Source organism: Struthio camelus, chromosome 1 (genome assembly GCF_040807025.1).
Source record: "Struthio camelus isolate bStrCam1 chromosome 1, bStrCam1.hap1, whole genome shotgun sequence".
In the NCBI taxonomy this organism is placed as follows: domain Eukaryota; kingdom Metazoa; phylum Chordata; class Aves; order Struthioniformes; family Struthionidae; genus Struthio; species Struthio camelus.
In genome coordinates, this window is record NC_090942.1 from 211,598,781 (window position 1) to 211,620,680 (window position 21,900).

General features: G+C 40.6%; 1 protein-coding gene across 2 annotated transcripts; it reads right to left on the reverse strand.

The window, feature by feature from the left end:
- Positions 1-62: 62 nt before the first annotated feature.
- On the reverse strand, positions 63-21,566 carry CEP57 (centrosomal protein 57). Of its 2 annotated transcripts, XM_068930429.1 has the most exons (11): positions 21,199-21,566; positions 15,403-15,559; positions 12,106-12,285; positions 11,686-11,807; positions 10,676-10,792; positions 7,337-7,414; positions 4,989-5,093; positions 4,739-4,819; positions 4,128-4,372; positions 3,285-3,429; positions 63-1,332 (listed from the first exon to the last, which is right to left on the reverse strand). In XM_068930429.1, exons 1-11 carry the CDS (start codon positions 21,235-21,237, stop codon positions 1,096-1,098), a joined length of 1,506 nt encoding a protein of 501 aa, XP_068786530.1. In that variant the 5' UTR covers positions 21,238-21,566; the 3' UTR covers positions 63-1,095. The 2 variants fall into 2 exon arrangements, with proteins under 2 accessions (XP_068786530.1, XP_068786531.1); XM_068930430.1 differs by lacking the exon at positions 4,739-4,819 and having other exon boundaries at positions 21,199-21,382.
- Between the last annotated feature and the right edge of the window lie 334 nt (positions 21,567-21,900).

Consider the following 21,900-nt stretch of genomic DNA (forward strand, 5'->3'; position numbering starts at 1 on the left):
TACACACCAACCATGAAGTGGTTGGTCAATTTAGAATAAGTGCTGCTTTCCCACAACTAACATAACAGGCAAGCTGGCTTTATTTTTCAACTTTATAAACAGATAATCTGGGTCTTCTATACATTCCATTAATAGGAAATTCTTTACATTATTAACATAATAAATAACATTTACTCAGCTGTGCAAGTCAGAGTGCAAAATGAATTGCACTATTCTCAAAGTAGATAGCTCATCAAAGCACATATTTCAAGTTAAAAGCAAGATGCCAGGACTGAATGGCATGATTGAGGCACTTGCAATTTAAAACACTTGTGGTTTATCTCACTCCTTTACCACCCAAAGCCATGGACTGAGAGGGGATTTTATCCCCAACATCCTATAGCTTTTTCATAAAGTATGATTTTTGAAGAAATATTTCATCTTTCAGACTTAAAAAAAACCACATTAAATCATTTAGCAAAATCATTTAGAAAAGTTACTTCCCTCCTTCTTTGAGTAGTCAGATATCCATTGCCATTAATACTGACTAATGGAATGTGGCAGAACAAGAACAAGAAAAGCTTTTTGAAGAGAGTTAAGCAAAACACCTTTAAAAGGGTTTACCTGATTTCCCTTAAACACACTCAGAGCCTGAATAATAGCAGCTGCACACAAGAGAACTGACAAAAGCCCTTAAGACTTAGGGCGCAGCATCATTTTTCCAAAAGATAAATCTTCAGAAGCCCCCCAACACGCAGGAGTTCAGCAACAGTGCTGTGAAATCACACTGGCATTTCACACAAGCCAACCCATATAAACGTGCTGTTTGGTGTGCCGAAAGAGGAAGAAGAGCAACTGCTGCAATCCTAAAACAAAAGGAACTGGTGGAAACCTGTGTTTAGATTCAGTAGCAGGATACCCTAAAAATGGAGTGAGTTTAAAGTATGCCATAATATATACAATCAAACCCAGAGATGGAGAATTGGCCCATATTTCAAAAGTGCACTTAGCATACAGTAGTCTCTTTCACATAGTAAGAAAGGCGGCTGCTTTATATCCAGAACATGGGAAAGCTTTTGACTGGGAAGATTTTCAAGGACATCTCTAGTAGAACAGTCAGTAGTCCCAGGTGATATCGTCTTTTTGTAGCGAAGTCTGTATGGTTTGCATGTCTCTCAACAACTGAAGATTCTTCCGACTCTTCTCTCCAGGTTTGACTTTGATAGGACCAGCATCCTTTCCTTTTGTGGTTACTGTAGTTGTTACTTTAACCTCACTAACAGGAAACCTGCTGTCTTTTATTTGTTTGGCTGAAGTGTTTTTGGACTTGCACTCTCTCTTAAGTCTCTCTAGCTGAAAGAGAAGTTGAGAGTAAAAACATTAAGTGGTGATCTTGGTTTTTTTTTTGTTTGTTTGTTTGTTTTCTTCATGTTCTGTATTTCCCTTGGAAGACTGAAATATTCTCCTCGTGCTGTCTCCCTCCTTTACTCCAATACTCATTTCACCCAGCAAAGCAAATGGTATTTCCAAGTCATCTAGTTTCCTGAATAATTAAAATATTTCCCTTATTATATTCCCTTATATAACATTGCTATATTTGCATCTTTACAGGTGTATTTAGTATTACAGTCTGAACTACTAGGTTATCTCTTTTAGAGCTGATAAGTTGATTTACAGGTTTAGAGAAGTGTCTCCATCATGAGCATGAGCAGAATCATCATATAAGACACAAGGATACTCAGTTGTCATTGTCACCTTCCAGTTAGAAACAAAACAAAAAAAACACATGAGTTTTTCCATATACACACTAGTGATTTTAATGGCTAGTCACTGCCAGAGGTGGGTTTTAAAAGGAACATCCGAACTTTACTGACACAAACAACTGGTATCCACCACACAGCACTGTAAGTCACAGCTTGTAAGACTCAATACTCAGCAATGAGGACAAAGTTGGCATCAGCTTGCCTGGGGCCTGGAGCGAGTGTCAAAGGTGTGGACACACTCATATATTCAACCAAATTGGTTAACTTGCACTGTTTCCTTAATCTTAGGTAGCGGTGGTCTCTTCTCCCATTTTAGGGCATGCAGCAATCTTCCTAACAGCTGATCCTTAAACAAACTTTTGTCAATAGGTAGTCAGAAGTATATACTATAATCTAGAATAATTCCCATCATTACTACTGCAATTATTACACATCTACTTTGCTGCAGCAATTCCACTGAAGATCGTAAGAGAGATCAAAGATAACTAATGTTTTCAATTGTTTTAAGAGATATCTAAAATGGGCAGGCATAAAATGTGATCAGCAGCTTTCTCAGTACGTGTTTTGTGTACTAAGTTACATGAGATGAGGGTGAATCTTTTGGTTCATATAAACTGAACTGGATAAAACCCACAGGGCTTAAACTCTTTGGGAAGAATTTCACTAAAATGAATGAAGATTGGACAAAACAGTTTCACACCTTTAAATGAACAGCTACACTATTCAAAGAATTTAGAAAGTTTTTTTAAACCGAAATAGACTTTTGTTATAAAACAAATCAAAGCATGATTAAATAGGTCACTTATGCCAAACAAAGGAAAGTTGCTAAGACTTAGTTTAACAGTGGGAAGACCCTGGGATTCTAGGCATCTCTTTAAATACAACTTAGGTTACTAAAAATTCAGTATTTTCTTCAATGCAAAGAACAGCATTTCATGAGGGCTTCTCCCAATCATCTCTACAGCTGGTTGTTAGTAGGATCTTCATGAAAAGCAATTGCTTTGGTTTAGCATAGCTGCTTTATGCATGGCAGGAGTGACTGACTGCACAGAACATGGCTATCACCCGACACGTCAGACATCTGACCAGAAATAGCTTACAGAAAGACAGTCTGAGAGCCAAGAAGTAGATGCAGGCCCTCCAGCCCCGTATGCTGTTTGTCAGCTCATGTCCCTCCCAACCAGCACATGCTGTGTACACAGACTTCAACAGCTACGGAATCCGCTTCGTAGCTTAGATGATCTTTTCCCCATTTGGGGGAAGGGGAAGAGTACAAGAGGTAATGCAAGGACAGCCAAAGATCTGCCCAGGATACAAGGAAGAGTGGGCACAAAGGTACCATGGCAAGACAGAAAGCATATTTCTGCAGAAATTGTGGGATAGAAAGATGGAAGGGTGCATACCTGGGATTTTCAAGTTCAAATTGGGAAATACTGCTCTGAAAAAGTAGTTATTTCTGCTTTATTCAGTTGCTGCTATAGTAGGATAAGAATCCTCAAGATAACAACTCTGCAGAACCACGAACCTGAGAAAGTAACTCACCCGTGCACGATGCCTCCGAACTTTGTTGATTTGGTCTGCCTTTGCCTCCATCCTTCCCACCAGTGCCTCAAGATCCCTCTCAAGATCTTCCCTCACTGCAACTGTTGGGGCTTCCTGGATAAGCTTTGCTAGCTGCTGGTGATCACTAGCATGTAATTTAGAGATAGAACACAGCTTGCATCAGATTCCCTCAGCCTGTAATGCTTGTATGCCCAAACGACAAATAACATCTCTAGGAAACCATGGTATCAACAGCCAGAAACGTTCAATATGGATTAATAAACCAGTAAGAACAGTCTTGCTGGTTAGCATTATTACTGCAGCGCATCCTGGTGACAGTTTGACAGCTTTATGTTGCGTCAATTTCAAAACGCTCAAATTGCAATACGCTTATTTAGAATTAAAAAATAATCCCTTAGAAAGATGATCTCAGCACTCATTCAGTCACTATTTTGTAGATTGACATCCACTGCAGTTGTACAATAGAATAACAAGTCATGTTCTGTTAATGAGCAGGAGCAGAGTGACTGGAAAAGCAATCCTTAAATAGAGTATCTGTCCACTGTATCAAGGGCTGCTCCCATGCTTTCCCTCAGCACTCGCAAATTTGATATTGTTGCATGTAAACGCAGCTATGGAGCTGGTATCATTTATTAGAACATAGCTTTAATTCCTAGGGTAAAAGAGAGCCATTGCAGCAACGGAAAATAATAGATTTATGTGCCATACACTACCCAAGACTATCTTCTTGGCCAGGCAAAACCTTCCTGCTTTAAAGTAAAAAAGCCAGAAGTATAGAGCATCTACACTCTTTATCTGCAATGGAGAATATAACAAACTCACAAACTCATCTGCCCAAATTCATCTTGTAAAGTCAGCAGCACTTCTGAGAGCTCTTCCTGGGATGAAGAAGAATCCTTTGGCAGAGATGACCTTCTGCTTTTGCTGGCAGGATGAACACCACTGATTGATTTTGCTAAGGGAGTATCATTGACCACACGATTATTACATAGTGCTTTTGTGTGTTGCTTCATCAGGTGTAGCACATGTTGCACATTGGCACCAACAGAATGGCTGGGACTAGTAGACTGGAAGGAAGAATAAAAAAGAGGTAAAGAGATTTCTTTAAAACTGCATCGTCAGCAACCTACTTTATTTATAATAATGGAGAACACTTAGAAACAAGGCTGATAGTGTATTTTTGATTTGCTGCCAATAATATATTTTTGTTTGATTTAATATGCACTAACAAGAACAGCTTGACTAGTACCATGGAGGAGGCCCGTTTTGGAAATGTCAGTTCAGCAAGCTTCTGATACAGAACAAGGCTTTTGAAGACAAGCTCAAAAGAAAAGAGTAAAAGAAAACAATCTGACCACTGGGTGTCAGGAGTGCACCAAGCCAAAGCCATTTAAGGAGCTGCATCTACTGAGCTTTGGAATTAAGCAGCTCACCTTCCCAGCTACAAAGGGGACATCACCCAGACACAGTCTGTAATGAGGCTGCGTAGTGAGGTGGCTTGTAAGAGAGCATTTCTGGAAGGAAAGAAGAGAGAAATGTTTATCAAAGATGACACTATAGCAAACCCATTCTCCCTTTGCTTTGTAATGAAGGAGGCAGCCTACTTCCCGATTCCATACAAAAACACCTGATTATACTCCTTAGTGACTGTCTTTCTCCCCCCCCCCCCCCCCCCAATGTTACCTTATCTGGCTGCTTAGTTTTCTTCCTGGGTCTTCTTGCTTTTGGAGAGAGGGATGGTGATGCTGCTTGAATCAACATTCTGTTGGTTTCCAGACCTGTTTGAAGCTGCAATTGAGGGAAAAAAATGAGAATTACTGAAGTTATTTTAATAGATAATCAGAGACAAAAAGCGATTTGAGACTTTGCAAAACAGTAATTTTTAAAATACAGGCTCTCTGGAAGCAAAGGCTGCAAGCGTGTGGGATGCTTCTGCAGTCTGAGTTCAATTTAAACATTAAATAAGAATACTTCCTCTGATAACACCTCTCACCACTAAACCTAGCAAGTTAAAGAATCAGTCTCACTGAATTACTGCCACACAGCCAACTGCTGAAACATCAGCTCTGGGCTTCATCATTGATAAAATATGGGGGAAACCAAGCCACCTCATCTGGCTCAATTGTTTTTTAGTGTATAGTTAAGAGACTTACAACTATTCCTTCTGTTCTACCATATCTGACAGGGAAAAAAAAAAAACATATATATATATATATATGTTTACTGGAAGAGCTAATGTTAGAATTACCACTCTCAAAAAATTAGCTCTATACGCTTCTCTGTTCTTTCCAACAGAAAGCTTAGACATGGCTTTAGAAATCATTACTTCCTAACCAATCTCAGAAGTATTCACAAAATTTCACACAGTCGAGTCTCCCACCTACCCCTCCAAAACTTATTGCAAAGGTTAATGTTTAACATGTTATCTACATGCTACTTCAGCATACAACTGAGAAGTATTTAATGAACACCGCACTTCAGGGTTAGGAGAACACCAGTGTCCTTACTGGCTTGTAACCAACAACGTATCGCCTCTGTTTCTCCTCTTCTTCTACAATATTTCTACTTACAATTATGAAGACAGGAGCACACTTTTTGACCTTGATCTGTTTGAAGGAGAGAACTCCTCTGATAAAATTCCTAAAATAACTTCATGGGGTTCCCCGTTAACTGGGCCACTGATTTCAGAACTACTACTTCTGCAAACAGCAAACTGGATCTTGTTACTGCATTACCAGCAGAAGTCTGCTGGCAGAGCTGCAAGCCAAATCCTCTCTCCACTGCACAAACAACTGTATTTGAAAGTTCAAGCAGTTACCCTGTTTTTTTTCAGAATCCCTTATTAATCTGTCCTCTGAAAGTGTAGCATTTTTGAAAAGAAAAGCCCATCGTTAGTCAGAGTTCAAGCAAAGTTTATCAGGTCAGCAGCTAAAACACCCCATAAGGTAAACTAAAATTTGTGAACTTTCCTGCCTCTAATCTTAGAGTCATATTTTAAGAGTAGTTCTGTAAAACCGCAGCTGGTGAAATGCTATCAGGTTAACTAGAGCAATAATGAATTTAGCAGAAACTCTCCTAAACATCTCCTGCCCTTCCGAGAGCACTTCTATACAATATGGTTTTACAAAGCAGAAGAGAATTCCAACAAGACTCTTAAAAGCAAGTGATTAAGGCTCCGGGTCACCAAATGAACTTAAGTTGTTAGGACTGCTCAGCAGATTCTTGTGAATGCTTTTTGTCAAGAACAGAGATTCTTAGGTCTCTAGTTCAGCAAGAATGGGAACTTTAGGAACTCAAGCACATAAACATATAAAGAAAGACAGGCTTAAATCTGGGAAGGAGTTGACAGAAGGTGCTAACAAGCTCCTGACAATGTAAGAGCCAAAAGTGCACATTTCTGTTCTCTTGAAGAGGAACTGGCTTGCAAAAGCAGCATGGAAAAAAAACTGAAAGGAGTTACCCATGGAGCTATATATCAGCACTTCTCTGGAAATCCTGAAAAATGCCTACCTACCTCAGTGATGAGGTTTTTATAGTTCAGATTTTCTGTGAACTTGAAGTGATAAACTACACAATTAACTGTATGGCACAGCTAGTTCTGTTGCAAAAAAGTGGTGAACTGGATCCTCACACATCCTCCTCAACTATATATCAGTATGAATTTCAACTTCCACCTAGCTTCTTTTATTGAGTGAATTAAGCTTCAGCATACACATTACTATGCTGTTTAAAAGGAAAAAAAAAAGCTTCCAAAACATTCGGACAATAGGGGAAAAGAAAAGGGAAAGGGCTGGTCTTGGTATTTTGAACTTCAGATCAAAAGAATAACCCTCCCTCTGCCTCCAAACAAAGCTAAGAACATGCAAAAAACCAAAAAAAAAAAAAAAAAAAAACCCATAACCCCACCACCACCACTAGGTTTTCATTCGATACATGGGAGGATCCTATCAGCAACTTTATTTGGAAAATTGATAGAAAGGAAGAGCAAATTGCAGTGCATACTAGTACAAAAGAAATTTCCTGTTAGTTACCTCAGCTGCTTTTTCCTGAACAAGCTTCCTTGCGTGTTCTTCCTCCTGAAGCTTCTGTTCCAGCTCTTTCATTTTTTTCTAGTCAAAGTTAAACAAAAATGGTGTGAAGATTAATGAAGACTGCAATACTGAGAGAGCAAGGAAAAGCATATTAATTCAGCTTATTACTTCAAGTCAAGTAAAGACTTCAGAACTGGAATCATTTCTAAGTTTTATCTGTATATCCATAAATACAGTAATCAAGCGCTTATACTTAAAACTGGATTGATTTTTCTAGTTTTAAATTCAGACACCAATTGTGAAAGTAAGTCATCGTTAGCCTTAAAATAGCCCACAAGGGGAGCAATAGGACAGCAACAACATCTCTCTTCAGTTGTACAAAAATGTGAGGAAACAGATTGTTTTGTGTACGTTATCCTGAAACATTTTGTACAAAGACCTAACAAAGGTCTAATCACCTATCATTACAGCTGACTAAGAGGACACTCGCTTTATTTATATCATGAAAGACATTTTTGCTAGCATCTCAAAACTCTTGAGAGAGAGGTTTTGAACACCTAACACCTATCCTTCTGACTGTCACTAAAACAAATTTAAAACAACTTTAACCAAAACAGACAGAAAGATATAAGGCCTCAAAGATGCAAAATCCCTAAGTTTCCTAAAAGTTGTCTGCTGGGAAAGATATCCAAATCAGTTCCACCACAGAGGTGATGGAACTAATGCGTGAAGACAGCTCTTATCTGTGGGTTTCATTACCTTGCCAATCAACACCTGCTGGAGATCACAGTCAGCACAGGCATAGCTTAAGCAGGGCAGGTGTTGCTTCTCCCCACGTGACAATTAAAGAATATCGAACAACTAGAGGTTTTAGATAGCATACAGGCATAATAGGATGCTACGATTTATTACTTCTGTTGTTCAAAGAAGGGTTTGGGGGATGGGGGGGGGAGGGGTTAAGTCCCATTAACGTTAAGAAAAATGATTACTTCCAAGTACAGTTCTTCAAAAATGTGTGATCTAAACATACATTCAAATTCTGACCATCTGTCACGCACAAGACCAGAGCCTTAGCTGTACTTTTAGGGGATAGCCCTATCCCCACACACAGATATGTTCAGATCCACTCACACAGGTGTCCAGAGACCACACTGCAGGACTACAGTTGCAATAAATGTACATTAAAAGTGTTGGGGGGGGGGGGCAGGTAAATACTCCTAATAGGACTCCTTCACATGAATAAGAAGGCCTGCATCTCCTTTTTAGGGACAATATCAATATCAGCAATTTCTTGGTGAGAATAGTACTAGATGGCCAGGTTGGGGTTCTGCAGGTTTTGCACATTAAACAGCCTGAGTAAGACCCACAGACAACTTATGCTCTGGCAGAGCATGTGAAATCAGAGGCAGTTAAATCATGGCTTACTCATATGAGGCCATCTCACCACTTACCACCTATTTCAATACGCCATGTGTGAAAACGGTCTGTCTTCTAGCTTTAAGACTGAAATAAAACCTCAGTCTCTAAGAAAAATCTCTGGACTTGTGAACGTAAAAGTCCTTCTTGATGGACAGGACTACAGAAAAGCTTCCATCCTAAAGGCTGCCTAGAAGTTCTGAAGAACAGGTAAATTTATTTCTCGTCTCAAATTAAACTTGCAAGTGTTCCTGGGACCTTGCCACAACTAAGGCAGATATCACCACAGAGGCAACTGCATTTTTGTGAGCAAAGAGAGCACAGTCACTCTCTCAGCATTATAAGGTAACGTTTAGCACATGGAGGTTCACACAGGAAGATAGTCTGCACGCACAGAGACAGACAGACCAGAAAGCAGACTTACGACAGCAAAGTGATCACAAAGATGATAAAGTTTAGCCAGAGCTAAATCCAGGCTTCTCTCAGTGCCTAGAACTAAACTAACTGCGTGGAATCTAGCACCCAATTCTACTAATAAGATTTAATTGTGGTGGCTACTAATTCACAAAGATATCAAAGAATCAAAGACATCTAGTGCAATCTGGAAAGAAAGAATTGATCTGCTTGTTGAAATTGAGTTCACCAGCCAGGTAAAAAGAGACAAATAACCCACTCCCATCCAAATTCCAGCTGCCACACTTGGTAACCAAGTCTTTGGAAAAGGAAATCCTGTTGCCAAATTGTCTATGTCGATCCTGATCCTGGAAAAACCTACTGCTGCTTTCAATGAACCAGGTCTCTGTTTCAAGGAGTTTGGCCCAGGTAAACAATGCAATCACTTTTGCTCCATAAACAGAGCTCACAACAACGAGGCATCAAGATCTTAAATAGCTTGCCACAGTTGCCTTGCGCCAGGTCCCCCCCCAGAACTGTTGTACGGCCTAGAAGCCTTGCAGCAGACTGACTAACTGAAGATCTACTAGCAGACATGTCTTTGCATACTCCTAGAACAACACCATTTACTTCAGCATCTCATAAACACCCTGGTGTGCAGGGGGACAATTCTGACCTAGTTCAAAGCTGTCCCCATCACCACAATCTGATACTGTAGTATCTGCTTCTTTAAGCAACATATACAACATATATATATGTGTGTGTGTGTGTGCGCGCGCACATATGTACACATACAGGTATATATTTGCAGGTGGAAGCCTTTTCTTCCTTGAGCCCTCTGCAGCTCATACCTGAGAGTCCTGTGGTCTATCTGCAGAAGGAGGTGAAACGTGTATTGGATTCCGTAAGTCCAGACCATAGACAGTGTAGAGATTCAATATGACCAAACATGGTCATGCTGAACTTCTAAAAGCTACTGATTTAAAGTGAATCCTGAAAAGGCAGACTGGTTCAAATACACTGACAAGACATCTGGTGTTACAGGCCTAGCAACTCCAGACTCTAGAACTCTGCAAGCAAATAACTAGGAATAATTGTGTTTCGTAAGGGGAGGGGAAGAGGTAAAAATAAAAAAAAATACACAAATCAAATCTGTGTCATAAGAGAATATAATTCCAAGAATTCAATATTATGCAAGGTGACTCACAGGAATTCAGAAATACACTTAATCCTATACGCCTGTCACCAACTAACCACAGAAGAGAAACACAAACAAATACTGTTAAAACTAAACAGAACATCCATTCTTGTGGTGCACGGTCACCTGAGACCTGACTGGCCACATGGAGTTTCACCGAGAACTTCAAATTTGTATCCCACTTCAGCTAAAGAATTAAAAAACAATGTTTAATTCCTATCATTCTCAACAGGACAAAGTTTTGCTCAACTCTATTAGTGACAAATAACTATGAAGCATTGATTACAATAATCAAGATAAATCTGATACAGTACACAGTAGAAATAACTGACCTCTGCTAGGGACTGCATTGTAGTAAGTCTAGTGTACTCTTTTTCCAGCATATCCAGTTTTTCCAATTTAGACTGGACATGTGATTGATCAAGAAGCCGATCTCTTTCTAATGTACCCTTGAAAAGAGAAGAAAACAGTAAAACAGTTAAGCACAATAAAAGAGGAACATCCATAGTAAGCATTGTCTTTGCAATGCAAAGGAGGAACCATAGACAGACCAAAGGAACTACTAGCTTCTATGTGCAATTCTACATAGTGCTACAATTGAAAAGCAACTACGCCACTGGTCCACCAATGCTGGGAACTTCACGCTTAGCTAAATTCAGACAAGAGGTTGTTCTGCAGAGTCACTCATACTTCCAAATCCAAAGCTACAAAGAACCCTCACTACTGAGCTGCTACAAGCAGCTTCCTTAAATTTTATTTACTTCAGTGATACACATTCAATAGACAGAAATACAACAGCCACAGAGCCTGATAAATAGCTTTAGGTTATCTATACACCTATAAAACAAAATTCAAGTCCATTTTAGACACAGGACAAACCCCACATCCAGCAACAGTGGGAGATAATTTTACTATTATTTTTACAGGACAAGTATTTTAGCCCTCGTTTAGCAAGAACAACACTAGTACAGAAAATCCCCAAAGATCTGAAGAGTACAAACACAAAAGGGAGGGTTTTTTCCAGTGGCACATGGGTATAGCACTCCAAGGGATACAGATGAGCCACTGCAGTAAGTCAGTCACAAAGTAGTAAATAATTATTGCAATAACAGAGCCTATTATACTGCCTTAGAGACAGGTGCGCAGAAGAGGGAAAATGCCAGTGATTAGGTATGACTGGGAAGCCTAAGTAGAGAAATTATCCACACGTAAGTACCTAAAGGCTGGCTCAATAATAGACAGCTAACACTTAAAAGGTATTAAAATTACAGTAACTACAGAAAACCATAACACAGTTCATGACTTTTATAAATTTAACCTCAGAACAGTCTTGAGAACACACCTGTTTCTCCAAGAGATGCGTCTTCTCATTTTCTGCATGCTGGATCATTTTTCTCATGTAGTCCAGCTGTTTCTCTAAAAGGCTGCAACGAGACTCAGCAGCTGCCAACTGGGAAGCCAGTTCTGAAGGTAACAGAAGGCAGAAAAGGGAAATCATGCACTGCTTGTTCCTAGGATTTCTCAGTGTTTTCAGTACAGCTCCAAAATAAGCCAGCCATCTAAAGCAGCTCACAAATTAATCAATCAAATCCCCAAGAGAAAGTATTCTTCTAAAATGATTTCTTCCCTTCCCTGACTTTGTATGTCACTATAAGGTAAAAGGTGCTAAACAAAGTAATTTAAAATACTTTTAGGCATGGATAAAGTACAAGTTTCATCTGTAGCACTCTTCGGTGGTATTTATATAAAGTTTGCAAACAACCTCGATTTTTCTTTGATGCTTCAGTCTTGTCACGTTCTTTGTGCTGCATTTGTTCAGTTAGTACTTTTTTATAGTCTGCTGTTTCTCTGCTGAGGTGTTTTACATTCTCCTCTGCCTGAAGCCGTTCCAACTCTAGCCGACGAATTTTTTCCTGGAGATTCTTCAGAGCAGAAAATATTGCTGTAATTGAACAAGTATCTTTTGTTAGACGTTGGTAAACCACCATTCCGAGAAAACATCAAACTAAAAGCCTTTTTATAAAAGTATGCTACAGGAGAAAGCTAGAGTTTTCCTCATCGCCATCCAGAATTCCTTCCAGGAATTAAGACAAACTTCCCCCTAAATTTTAACCAATTCTAAAAATCATCTCAATTGCACTGATACCTTTGGTGTCTACCTTTATCTGAAACATCTGGGATAGATGCATCCATTGCTCAGCATAAGACAAGTAAAATTCTGCAGGTGAAGTGCAAAGAGCACATCTGACTCATTTTGTCAAAAGGAAACAAAATGCCTCAACCAAACAGTTAAGACCCACAGTCCTCTATATGCTCAACAGAGCATTATTTTCCCTGTGCAAGTGCATGCTACCATGACAAATATTCAAACGCAACGTTCCTATGAGCGATCGCTGAGCAGGAAAAAAAGGTAAGATTACCAGAGGAGCTATAAAAATCTTTATTCCTCTAAAGAGGCGCTCTTTTTTGATTCTCTTTTGTCTTCGCACCTGTGTTCCTTCCCCTCCTCTTCAATACGCAACTCCTTTGTGCCAAACAACTTTCCCTCCTTCCATTCAATTCCTGCTTTAACAATTACCCAGTAAAACCTTCATATATGTGTCACCACAGAAAAGGTAGTTGTAATACAACTCGCATCATCTTGCGATTAAACCATCTGCTGGTAATCTGGTGTATTACGTCTCTTAGCCGTATTGTTTGATTCTGCAAAGGGAATCATAAACATAAGCCCTTTCCCTACACAGTCCTATTAAAGGAAAACACAAGAACATCTGTACAGACAGCTCATATAGCAGACTTATCTTCGGGCCGACGTTACCACACTCCTTTGTGCTTAAGCCCACTCTAGAGAAAAAAATGTGCCTCTCCTATAGAGCCTATGAACCCCCTAAAATTGGGACTTTGTATTTGTTTGAGCAGTAGAAAACAAATAAAGGAAAAACAGTTATCAAAATGAGTTTTCCAGAGTGTAAATTCATTAAGTCCTGAAACGCAGAGTACCAGAACATTAGAATGCCGTACTAATAAAAACTACCTACTCTAAGGTAACTAAATAAATGACAAGTGGGTGACAGTGGTCATAAGTTAAGGCAAAGTTGTGGATAGTCAGGCCCTGTCCCCACGAAGTCAGAATAACCACCTGAACACTAATATACCAAGACAAGGTGCTAATCAGGATTCAGCTGAAATGGGCACAGCCGGAACTATAAACAGCTTTGTTACATAATCCTTGGGGCTATATTAAAATCTCTTTGTATTTACAGTAATGACTAACAAAATACAGCAATGAAGCTATTTGAGCAATGAAGAGATTAAGATGGAACCCAACAGGATGCCAAGTTATTGTTCAGGACAAAGAAATAAGTGTCAAATAACAAACATGTTACGCTAGTTCATCCCTATTGGAGTGTTAAAAGCATGTATGTTGAGACACACACAAACAATACTGAAAGTCAAATCACAATAAGGAGAATTTGCTATACTCAGTTTCAGGATTTTGAAATGTGATTTTTACACAGGTGGGCAGAGGAAGACCTCCAAGAACAATCAAATCCATTTTTGCCTCTGAAGTTCCAAAAATTTGGATTCCCAAATCCTTAACCTTATTAAAACATACACTCCAAAACATTTTTGCACTCTTAAAATCTAGACCAAAAAGCAAGATACTGGATAATCTGACTGCTGCAGCTTATTTTTAGCATGTACTCATATTTACTTAAAAATTTTTGGAAAATGAAGACATTTCAAAATCTTTAAAAAGGATATAACCTATCAGATATTCCTCACCTAGTACTTGTTTTGGAGTTAGTAAATTCCCTGCTTGAAAAAAAAGATAAACTTGGATGTCAGAAGCTTCTCTAATGAAACATACAACACAATCTACAAAAGTATGCCTACATCAGTAATTCATAAGGGAGCTTTCTTTCCTGCCTATCAAATTTATATCTCTTGTCACAAGGTTCTTTTAGCTTTGTTTCAACAACACTCTCAAACCTGACTGCACTGTGCAAGCCAGAGCACGTACTACATTTTAAATGATATTTCAGAATTTCAGGTGTCATCTACTAGATCATTAACATGCAAGTCTCTCATAATTCAGGCATGAATTATATTATTAGAACAGACACTTGAGCCCATCGTGCTGGTTTTGTACTTAATTTGAGTTACATTAGGGTTCAGCTTAAGTCTCTCTCATTTTTCTCCATATAGAGAAGAAATAGGAGGTTTTTCATACCCTTAAGCCTCCATGTGAAAATACTCCCTAAAGACTGGAGTTGCAATGACCCAGAGCCAAACAGTTCACGTGAAAGAAATCAGTCCTGTTCTAGCCTCCCAAGTCCCCTTGCTCCCTCCTGTACTTACCCTAAGGCAGCTCTGGAGCACATCTCACTGCATGACAAGCCAATTCACTAAACCAAGAGAAAACTAACCAAGAATATTTTTGTACGTGTCAGGTCAGGCAAGACAAATCTGTTTATCTGGAGACAAAAGACCAGAACCAGAATAGGAAAGGAGGGAGAAGAAAGAGACTAGAAATAGGGAAGAAGAAATTGGAGTGAAACCTCCTGCCTTTTTGGTGAACCGTCAGTTCAGCACTATGCTATATGATGTTCTTTTCTGTATGCGCTAAACACTTCAATGATTAAATCTTACCCTTCCACCTTTTGTGCATGAGAAGTCTTCCCACCTCATCAACATGAAGCCTTTCCCTTTCCTCCAAATCATTTTGGGAACTAACGTCTCCTTATTTCAAATTCAGCTGTGAAATGAGGAGAGGTAGGACTGAGGGAAGCAGATGGAAGAAGGGGCAACGAAAACACGTCAAGCCAGTTTCCAAGAACTCAGCCATTACAGTTCTGTACTGCTGAAGGGGAACATCTTGCTCCAGCTATAAAGATGACCTTTTCCAGGAAGAGGAGTGGAAAAGAACTAAAAAAATATAACCTGCACATCCCTGGGAAGCAAAAAAGGATAAAAAGACTGCATCCTTCCCATAAACGATGCTTTCACTGTATCAGGTGATTTGGAAGTAGGTAGGAGAATTGAGCCAAACTATTACCTCTGCTGTTACTTTCAGGATAGGGAATGACTGGTTTCCGTGGGGAGCGCAGCAAATCAGAATTAATAAATGGCTTGTACTTTGGATAATCTATAAACGAAGTTGCAGAGAGTCCATCTGTGGCCGATGCAGATTTATAAATTTTGCGTAGATCACTCTGAAAACAAAACAAAGTTGTTACTCGGCACATTTATTTCTCCATCACAACAAACAAGTAGAATCAGATTAAGTGATGGGTAGAAACACCACTGTAGGAGATTGTACTAGCATAAAGGCAATATTCCCTTCCTCACAGCCCAGGCCTGTGTCATTTTTGAATCTCCGTTCCCCCTTAAAAATAGTATCAAAAAAGTATTTTTTTAATGCTCCTTTCCAATTTCCAGTTCTGTTTTGTACTTACTTATACCCTCTCTTGCTTATTAAGAGGGCAATACACCAGTAAAGCGGAAAACAGCCTTGTTCTTAACTGACAAATCAGAGTCTTTGTTGCACCAGGGTGCAAGAAATCACCAGGGTGACCAAACCTGATAAAGCGTACCTGAGACCACAACTCTGCATATCCTGATCGAATGCAGTAACAGTCCATAGACCATAAAAGGGGAAAAGGAACGCATTCTCTTCACCTCACTCCCCCAGCCACATAGTCCCAATCCCTCTTATACACTGGCTATAGTTTCATCTTTCATATCCTCCCACAAATAGATTGAACTTCACCAGCAGAAATACCTGACCATCTTTATGCCAGATTTGATCAGTGCAACCTGCACAAGATAAGCCACAAAAGATCACAGCCAGAAAGGGAGGGACCTCTGCCTCTGAGCACCAACGTGCTGTTAGGTCAGCGCGTTAAGACTGTTCTCACAAACGTAGCTGCAGGGACCACAGATTTCGCAGCTGTCTCCATCTGCTTTCCAAAAGTCTGCTAAGTTTTGGATGATGTGATGGTCAGAAGGAGCCACATGGTACTGAAAATGCTATGCATTAGGGCTACAATTAAGTTGTACTTTCTCACCAGGTTCTTCTGAGGAAAAGGACAAAGCATTTTGTGTACTCTGCTCGTGGTTTTGACTCAAACTGGCTACCTGGCCGAAGCTTTTTGATTTACGCATACGTCTTAAATAAAATGCAGGTGCTTATTTTTAACCTGCTAAAGTCACTTCTGTTTCAACTGCACCCACCGCTACATTTCAGTAAAAGAATTTAAAGGTAGCCTAAGACAAAAGCAGGCAGATACAGTATTCTGACTCCTACGGCTTAGCACAAAAGGTTTGCTCCACAAATACAACAAGAAAGAAATTACTAATGTTGCCAGGGTATTTTAAGTTTTTGCAAATATCAATTATTGGGAGCATATTTAAATTAAAATACTAGAAACTAAGTTAAGAATTAAGAAACCATTTATGCTACTGTCTGCTACTGTCTCACAGTAAGTTAGACAACAGCTCAAACTGCATTGAGAGAAAGAAAAATAAGAGGAAAAGAAAAATCTCAGTCAGTCATATGTTATTTAAAACCTATACGCAGCTAACTTCACGTTAAAAACAAAATGATTCATTGCGGATGAGAAAAATCAAGACTCTAAGTGCCCTGAGTATTTCAGTGTTTCTACACACAGCTTTATCTGCAAAGGAATTCCTTGCAGTTCACGTTTATAACATTTTCCTAAACAACATAAGCACTTTTCTTGGTATAATTGAATTTGTACAAGAGCTTTTGCCACCACAGAAAGCCAACAGAAATACTCATCCCTAATTAAGAATATATTTACAAAAATATTTTGAATAGTTTTTTGCACACATGCATATACACTCTCTGTTTTATGCCCCAGCAGCCATATGATCTAACTTTGTAAAACATTTAGTGCTAAAATTACAGGAAAGTCTGCTGGCAGCGAGATTAGATCCCACTCCTGCAAAAATACCATCAATGTTACAGGATGTTAAATTGCTACAAGCAGAATAATGAGTAAGATCAAACAACAAAACACAGAATTTATGCATCAGGCAGAGAGTAACAGCAGCCGCCAACGTAAGCCTCATCAGCCCAAAAAGGCAGAAAGTAGTTTTATCTATTGTCGAATCACAAGAAGCTATCCCATGAGCCAGTGGAAGAAAAGGTGCATTGGTTTTAAATCAAAGTAGGGCTGTCAGACATCTGAACTCTCCTAGATGTCTTCATTTTTCAGCTGTAAAGTTTTGTCTGTGCAGAACTAAAAATAATTACACTAAAAAAAAAATTGCTTTCTTCACTGGCTTAAGGGACACCTACTTAGGCAATAACGGACTAACTGAAAGGAAAAGCTAGCATACTTAAACATCAAGTTGCAAAGTTGCATTTCTCCAAAATACCACTTGAATACATTATGCATTAAAATTACGCATTAAAATTAATTTATCTTTGAATACTATAATACTCATTGCAGACATATGCTTGAAATAAATACTTAAAAATTCATGCTGAAGTAATATCCATATTATCGTTTAGACTGAAAGAAGGAATGATTGTCTAAAGAATCACATTAACAAGTATATTTTCTGTACACAATTGAGCACAAGACCATTTTATATTCCGTTTCACATATAAAAATGACTTCTAAACACACCTGAGCTGAAAAGTTTGAGAAAGCTTATGAAACGGCAGCAAGGAACTCAACACCACAAATTTCAGATTGCAATGTAATTCCCTGCTCTTCTCCTCCTCCCCGTTCTCCCAAGTCATTAAAAATTATTTTTAAGTCAGTTTTCTGCTCTTGGAAATTCTCATGGGGATCACCATATTGCGCATATTTTGGGAAAATCCTGAAACAGAGGAAACAAAAGTGTGACAATCAGGTAACTCTTTGTTCTTAATTATGAGCAGGCCATATCTGATGACTACACCTTATCCCCTCTTTTCGATACTCTATCTTCTTTCCATCCTTAAACCACACAGAAGCCTCATAACAACAAGCAAAGCAGCTTAGCAGTCCCACAGCAGCTAAGTGCAACAGTATTATGCTATGGTGGAGAACTGAACATATTTTAACCTTTACATATCTGAGGACATCATCTTCCAAAATTTATTTGTGCAGTCATTTCATATCGGCTGTCTGCTCAAGTACACAAGAAAGTATATTTAAGATGCAGACTAATAATAGCTTAATATACTAAGGTATATTAACCTTAGGAAACGGTGACCTCTTAAAGCTACCCAAGACTAAATGCAAAGGTCCAGAACATCAGAAAAGTTTTAACATAGGAACTAGCAACTAATGGCAGAAGTACACTTTTCAAATCAAGCACTTTTCGATGGAAAGGATAGTATGGCACACCAGCCATGAACAACCATCCAGACAACTATGAATCTTATTATACCAAATGCTTTAGAGTCCTATCACACTCAAGATTTCCCTGAAACAGCATGTCCATACTAAATGATCTCAGGGAGGGAAAAAAAGTACCTGATGTTTTGTTTTTTTTTCCCTCCTCACCATAATTTGACTAGATGTGGGGAGAGTAAAAATAGCAATGATTTATATACAAACTATAGAACCAAAGCAGCAGAAAAACACAGGAAGGTTCTGTCAGGCAATAACTGCAACAAGAAAGCATAAAGGCACCAAGATGGTGCCATTGGTACTAGCAGTTTGGCACTGGACAAAGGGAATAAGTCAGAGAAGGTGCTATTTTACAAGTTCTTATACATACATATATATACATATGTGTATATATATTCTATGAAAATATTTTAAAAGGTAATCGTCTGAAGCTGGATGATGCTTTCAATAACATCCTGTAGTCCTCATGTTTGATTAAAAAAAAAAAAAAAGAGCAGAAATGGGTGAAAATTATGCAGTTACTGAAGATTTCAGAACAGCCACTTGGGAGAGAATCTCTCAAGATCTAGTCTGCCATCTTCCCTCATTATTGGGGAAGGGGAGGGTGGAATAGACCCTGCCACTCAAAAACTAACTTAAGTGCTGTCTGTGCCCGAATGATACACAACTGAGTTAGGAACATTCTCAATTTAAACAAGATCTCTAGCTTAAAAAAAAAAAAAAAAAAAACTTGGTCAAGCCCTTACAGCAAAAAAGAAAAAATGTTAGCATGAGACAGTTTTTTTTTTTTAATTATTATTTTCTGCTGTAGGGTGTGGTAAAAGTCTGAACTTCATACTGATTTTAATAAAGTGAGAAGTCTGCTTTTCTTCTTTTTTGGGTCTTCACTGTTTACCTTCTGCGTGAGCAGATATGAAAAATATTCAGTGGAAAATTTTTTTCCTAAAAGCTTTGTTTTACTACTGTTCATTAACTTGAGGCTAAAACCCATTTTCTGACATCCTTCTCAATGCATCCTAGAAAAATACTAGTCAGGAAGGATATAGGAACCCTCACAACACTCTGTCACCTCTCTTAATACTGCAGGTGTACATCCCGGAACCACACTGCAGGAGGAGAAGGAGAAAGAGAAGAACAACCGAAAACCCTGAGCTGGGCTAGTTTTATCAAGCAGCTGATACTACTGAGACCCCAAATCAAGAATGCTCACAAGAAATACGTTTCCTACCACCATGCTGCATCTTTTTGCACCATCGCTGCACTTCCAAGTTGCTTACTCATAAGACACTGCTACTTGCAAAAGGATCCAACTTCGGAGAGCTACAAACATCAGACCGAGATGTCAGATGAGAAACCCAAATTGAAACTTCTGTTCCATGGTCTCTAGTTGCTTCCAGGCAGCCTCCACCCAGTTCAGCAAGCTCAACTATGCTAACTCTAGTCAAGCCTCAGTTTCTTCATACTGCTTTTCACAAAGCAGAGACACTAGTCTCATTTCTTCTCTAAGCACTGCACCTCAAGAAGAGCATAAAGAGTAATTTCTAGTGCCTTGCTTCTACTTACCTCTGCATTACTTCTGCATTAGCCAGGTTCTTATATACATACCTAAGGATGTGGTTACTTACCAAAACTAAATTGAGGTTTAGGCTAAGGTTTGGAGAGCATGCAGTAGACACACTACCAGCTCTCAAAAGGAACCGCTTGCAACCGGTTACAATTAAAACATAAGTGCATGATCAAACATCATGGAATTTTAGTGCCGAGCTGAGTCTCATCACATTTTGAAATAGGTGTTTCCAAAGTCATGTCCCCAGAACTGGTTCTGGAAACAGACTGTATTACCAAGTTTCATTCCCATGCATTCACTTACAAATCTACTCTTTGAATGCTCCTCCAGGGAAAAGGCCGCTTTTAAATAGCAGAGTATTTTTTCCCTTTCCTGATCCTCTTATAAGAGATGGGTACAGAATCATACTATGATTTTTTGATGTATATACACAGGACTTAAAAGACAGTTTCCACAGTCCACTTCGCTCCTGAAGCTCTGAGCCTGAACTCGAGGCTTGACCCTGAGCAACTATAACTCCCCGCCGCCTAATCGCGGTTCGCCCCGCGCTCACCGAAGAGCACGCCCCGCCAGCCGACACCACCAGATAGCCTTGTCGCACCGGCGCGGGACCGATTCGCCGCCCTTTTACTCGCTTCTAGCCGAAACCCTGCGGCCGCTCGTACCGTAATTCGGGTGAAACGGCGCCATTTCAGCCAGGCTGCCGGCCAGAGGCCCGCGGGCCCGTTCCCGCCCGCGGCTCTTCCCCCGGGGGCTGCCAGGGCCCCGCCACGAGCGGCCGGTAAAACCGGCCCGGTCCGGCGCGGCCGAGCGGGCTCGAAGGGCCGGGCAGCCCCCGGGGCCGGCCCCAAGGCGCCCCCACCAGCCAGGCCCCCCACCCTCACCGTCGCCCGCCACACCCGCCGAGCCTCACCGTGCGCTGATGGTCACCCCCCGCCGCCGCCGCCGCCATGTCCCCTGCGGGCCGCCCGCGCTACCGCATAGCCCTTTAAGGCCACAAGACCCGTGCAGCCTCCGCCGCTCCGCCCGGCCCCACAGCGACGCCTCCCGCGCCCGAACGTGCCGCTTGACTGGCGGCTCGGCCTGCCAATGAGAAAGGCGGAGCAGGGGTAAGCCCCACCCTGGACAGTTACGCGTTTACGTCATAAACTGAGGTTTGAGTGACATGCTCTCTATCCAATAAAGAGGAAAAAAAGCCATTCCTTAACCAATAGAAGGGGACAACTTGGGGAGGAGCGAGCGACCGCGGGATTCGTGTGCCGCGCAGGGCGCTTCCTGCGCACGCGCAGAGGGCAGAGAACGGAAGAGGATGGTCTTTGTCAAAATGAGCCCCTGAGCTGGAGCCAATGGGGAAGCCGAACTCGCCCAGAGCGGTCGAATCAGCGCGGCGCCCACGAGGCCACCCAATCAGCGGCAAGCGCAGGGCGGTGCAAGAGCGGTCGGATTGGCCGCGGCGAGGGCCGCGGGGGCGGCCATTGGGCGGCGAGTTTTGAAGGCAGGTTTGGCGCGAGGCGGTGATTGGCTGCCGCGGGAGCCCGAGCCCGGGGTGGAGGGAAGGGCGGGGGTGCAGGGTGACGCCGATGCCGACACCGACACAAGGGGGACGCGGCTCCGC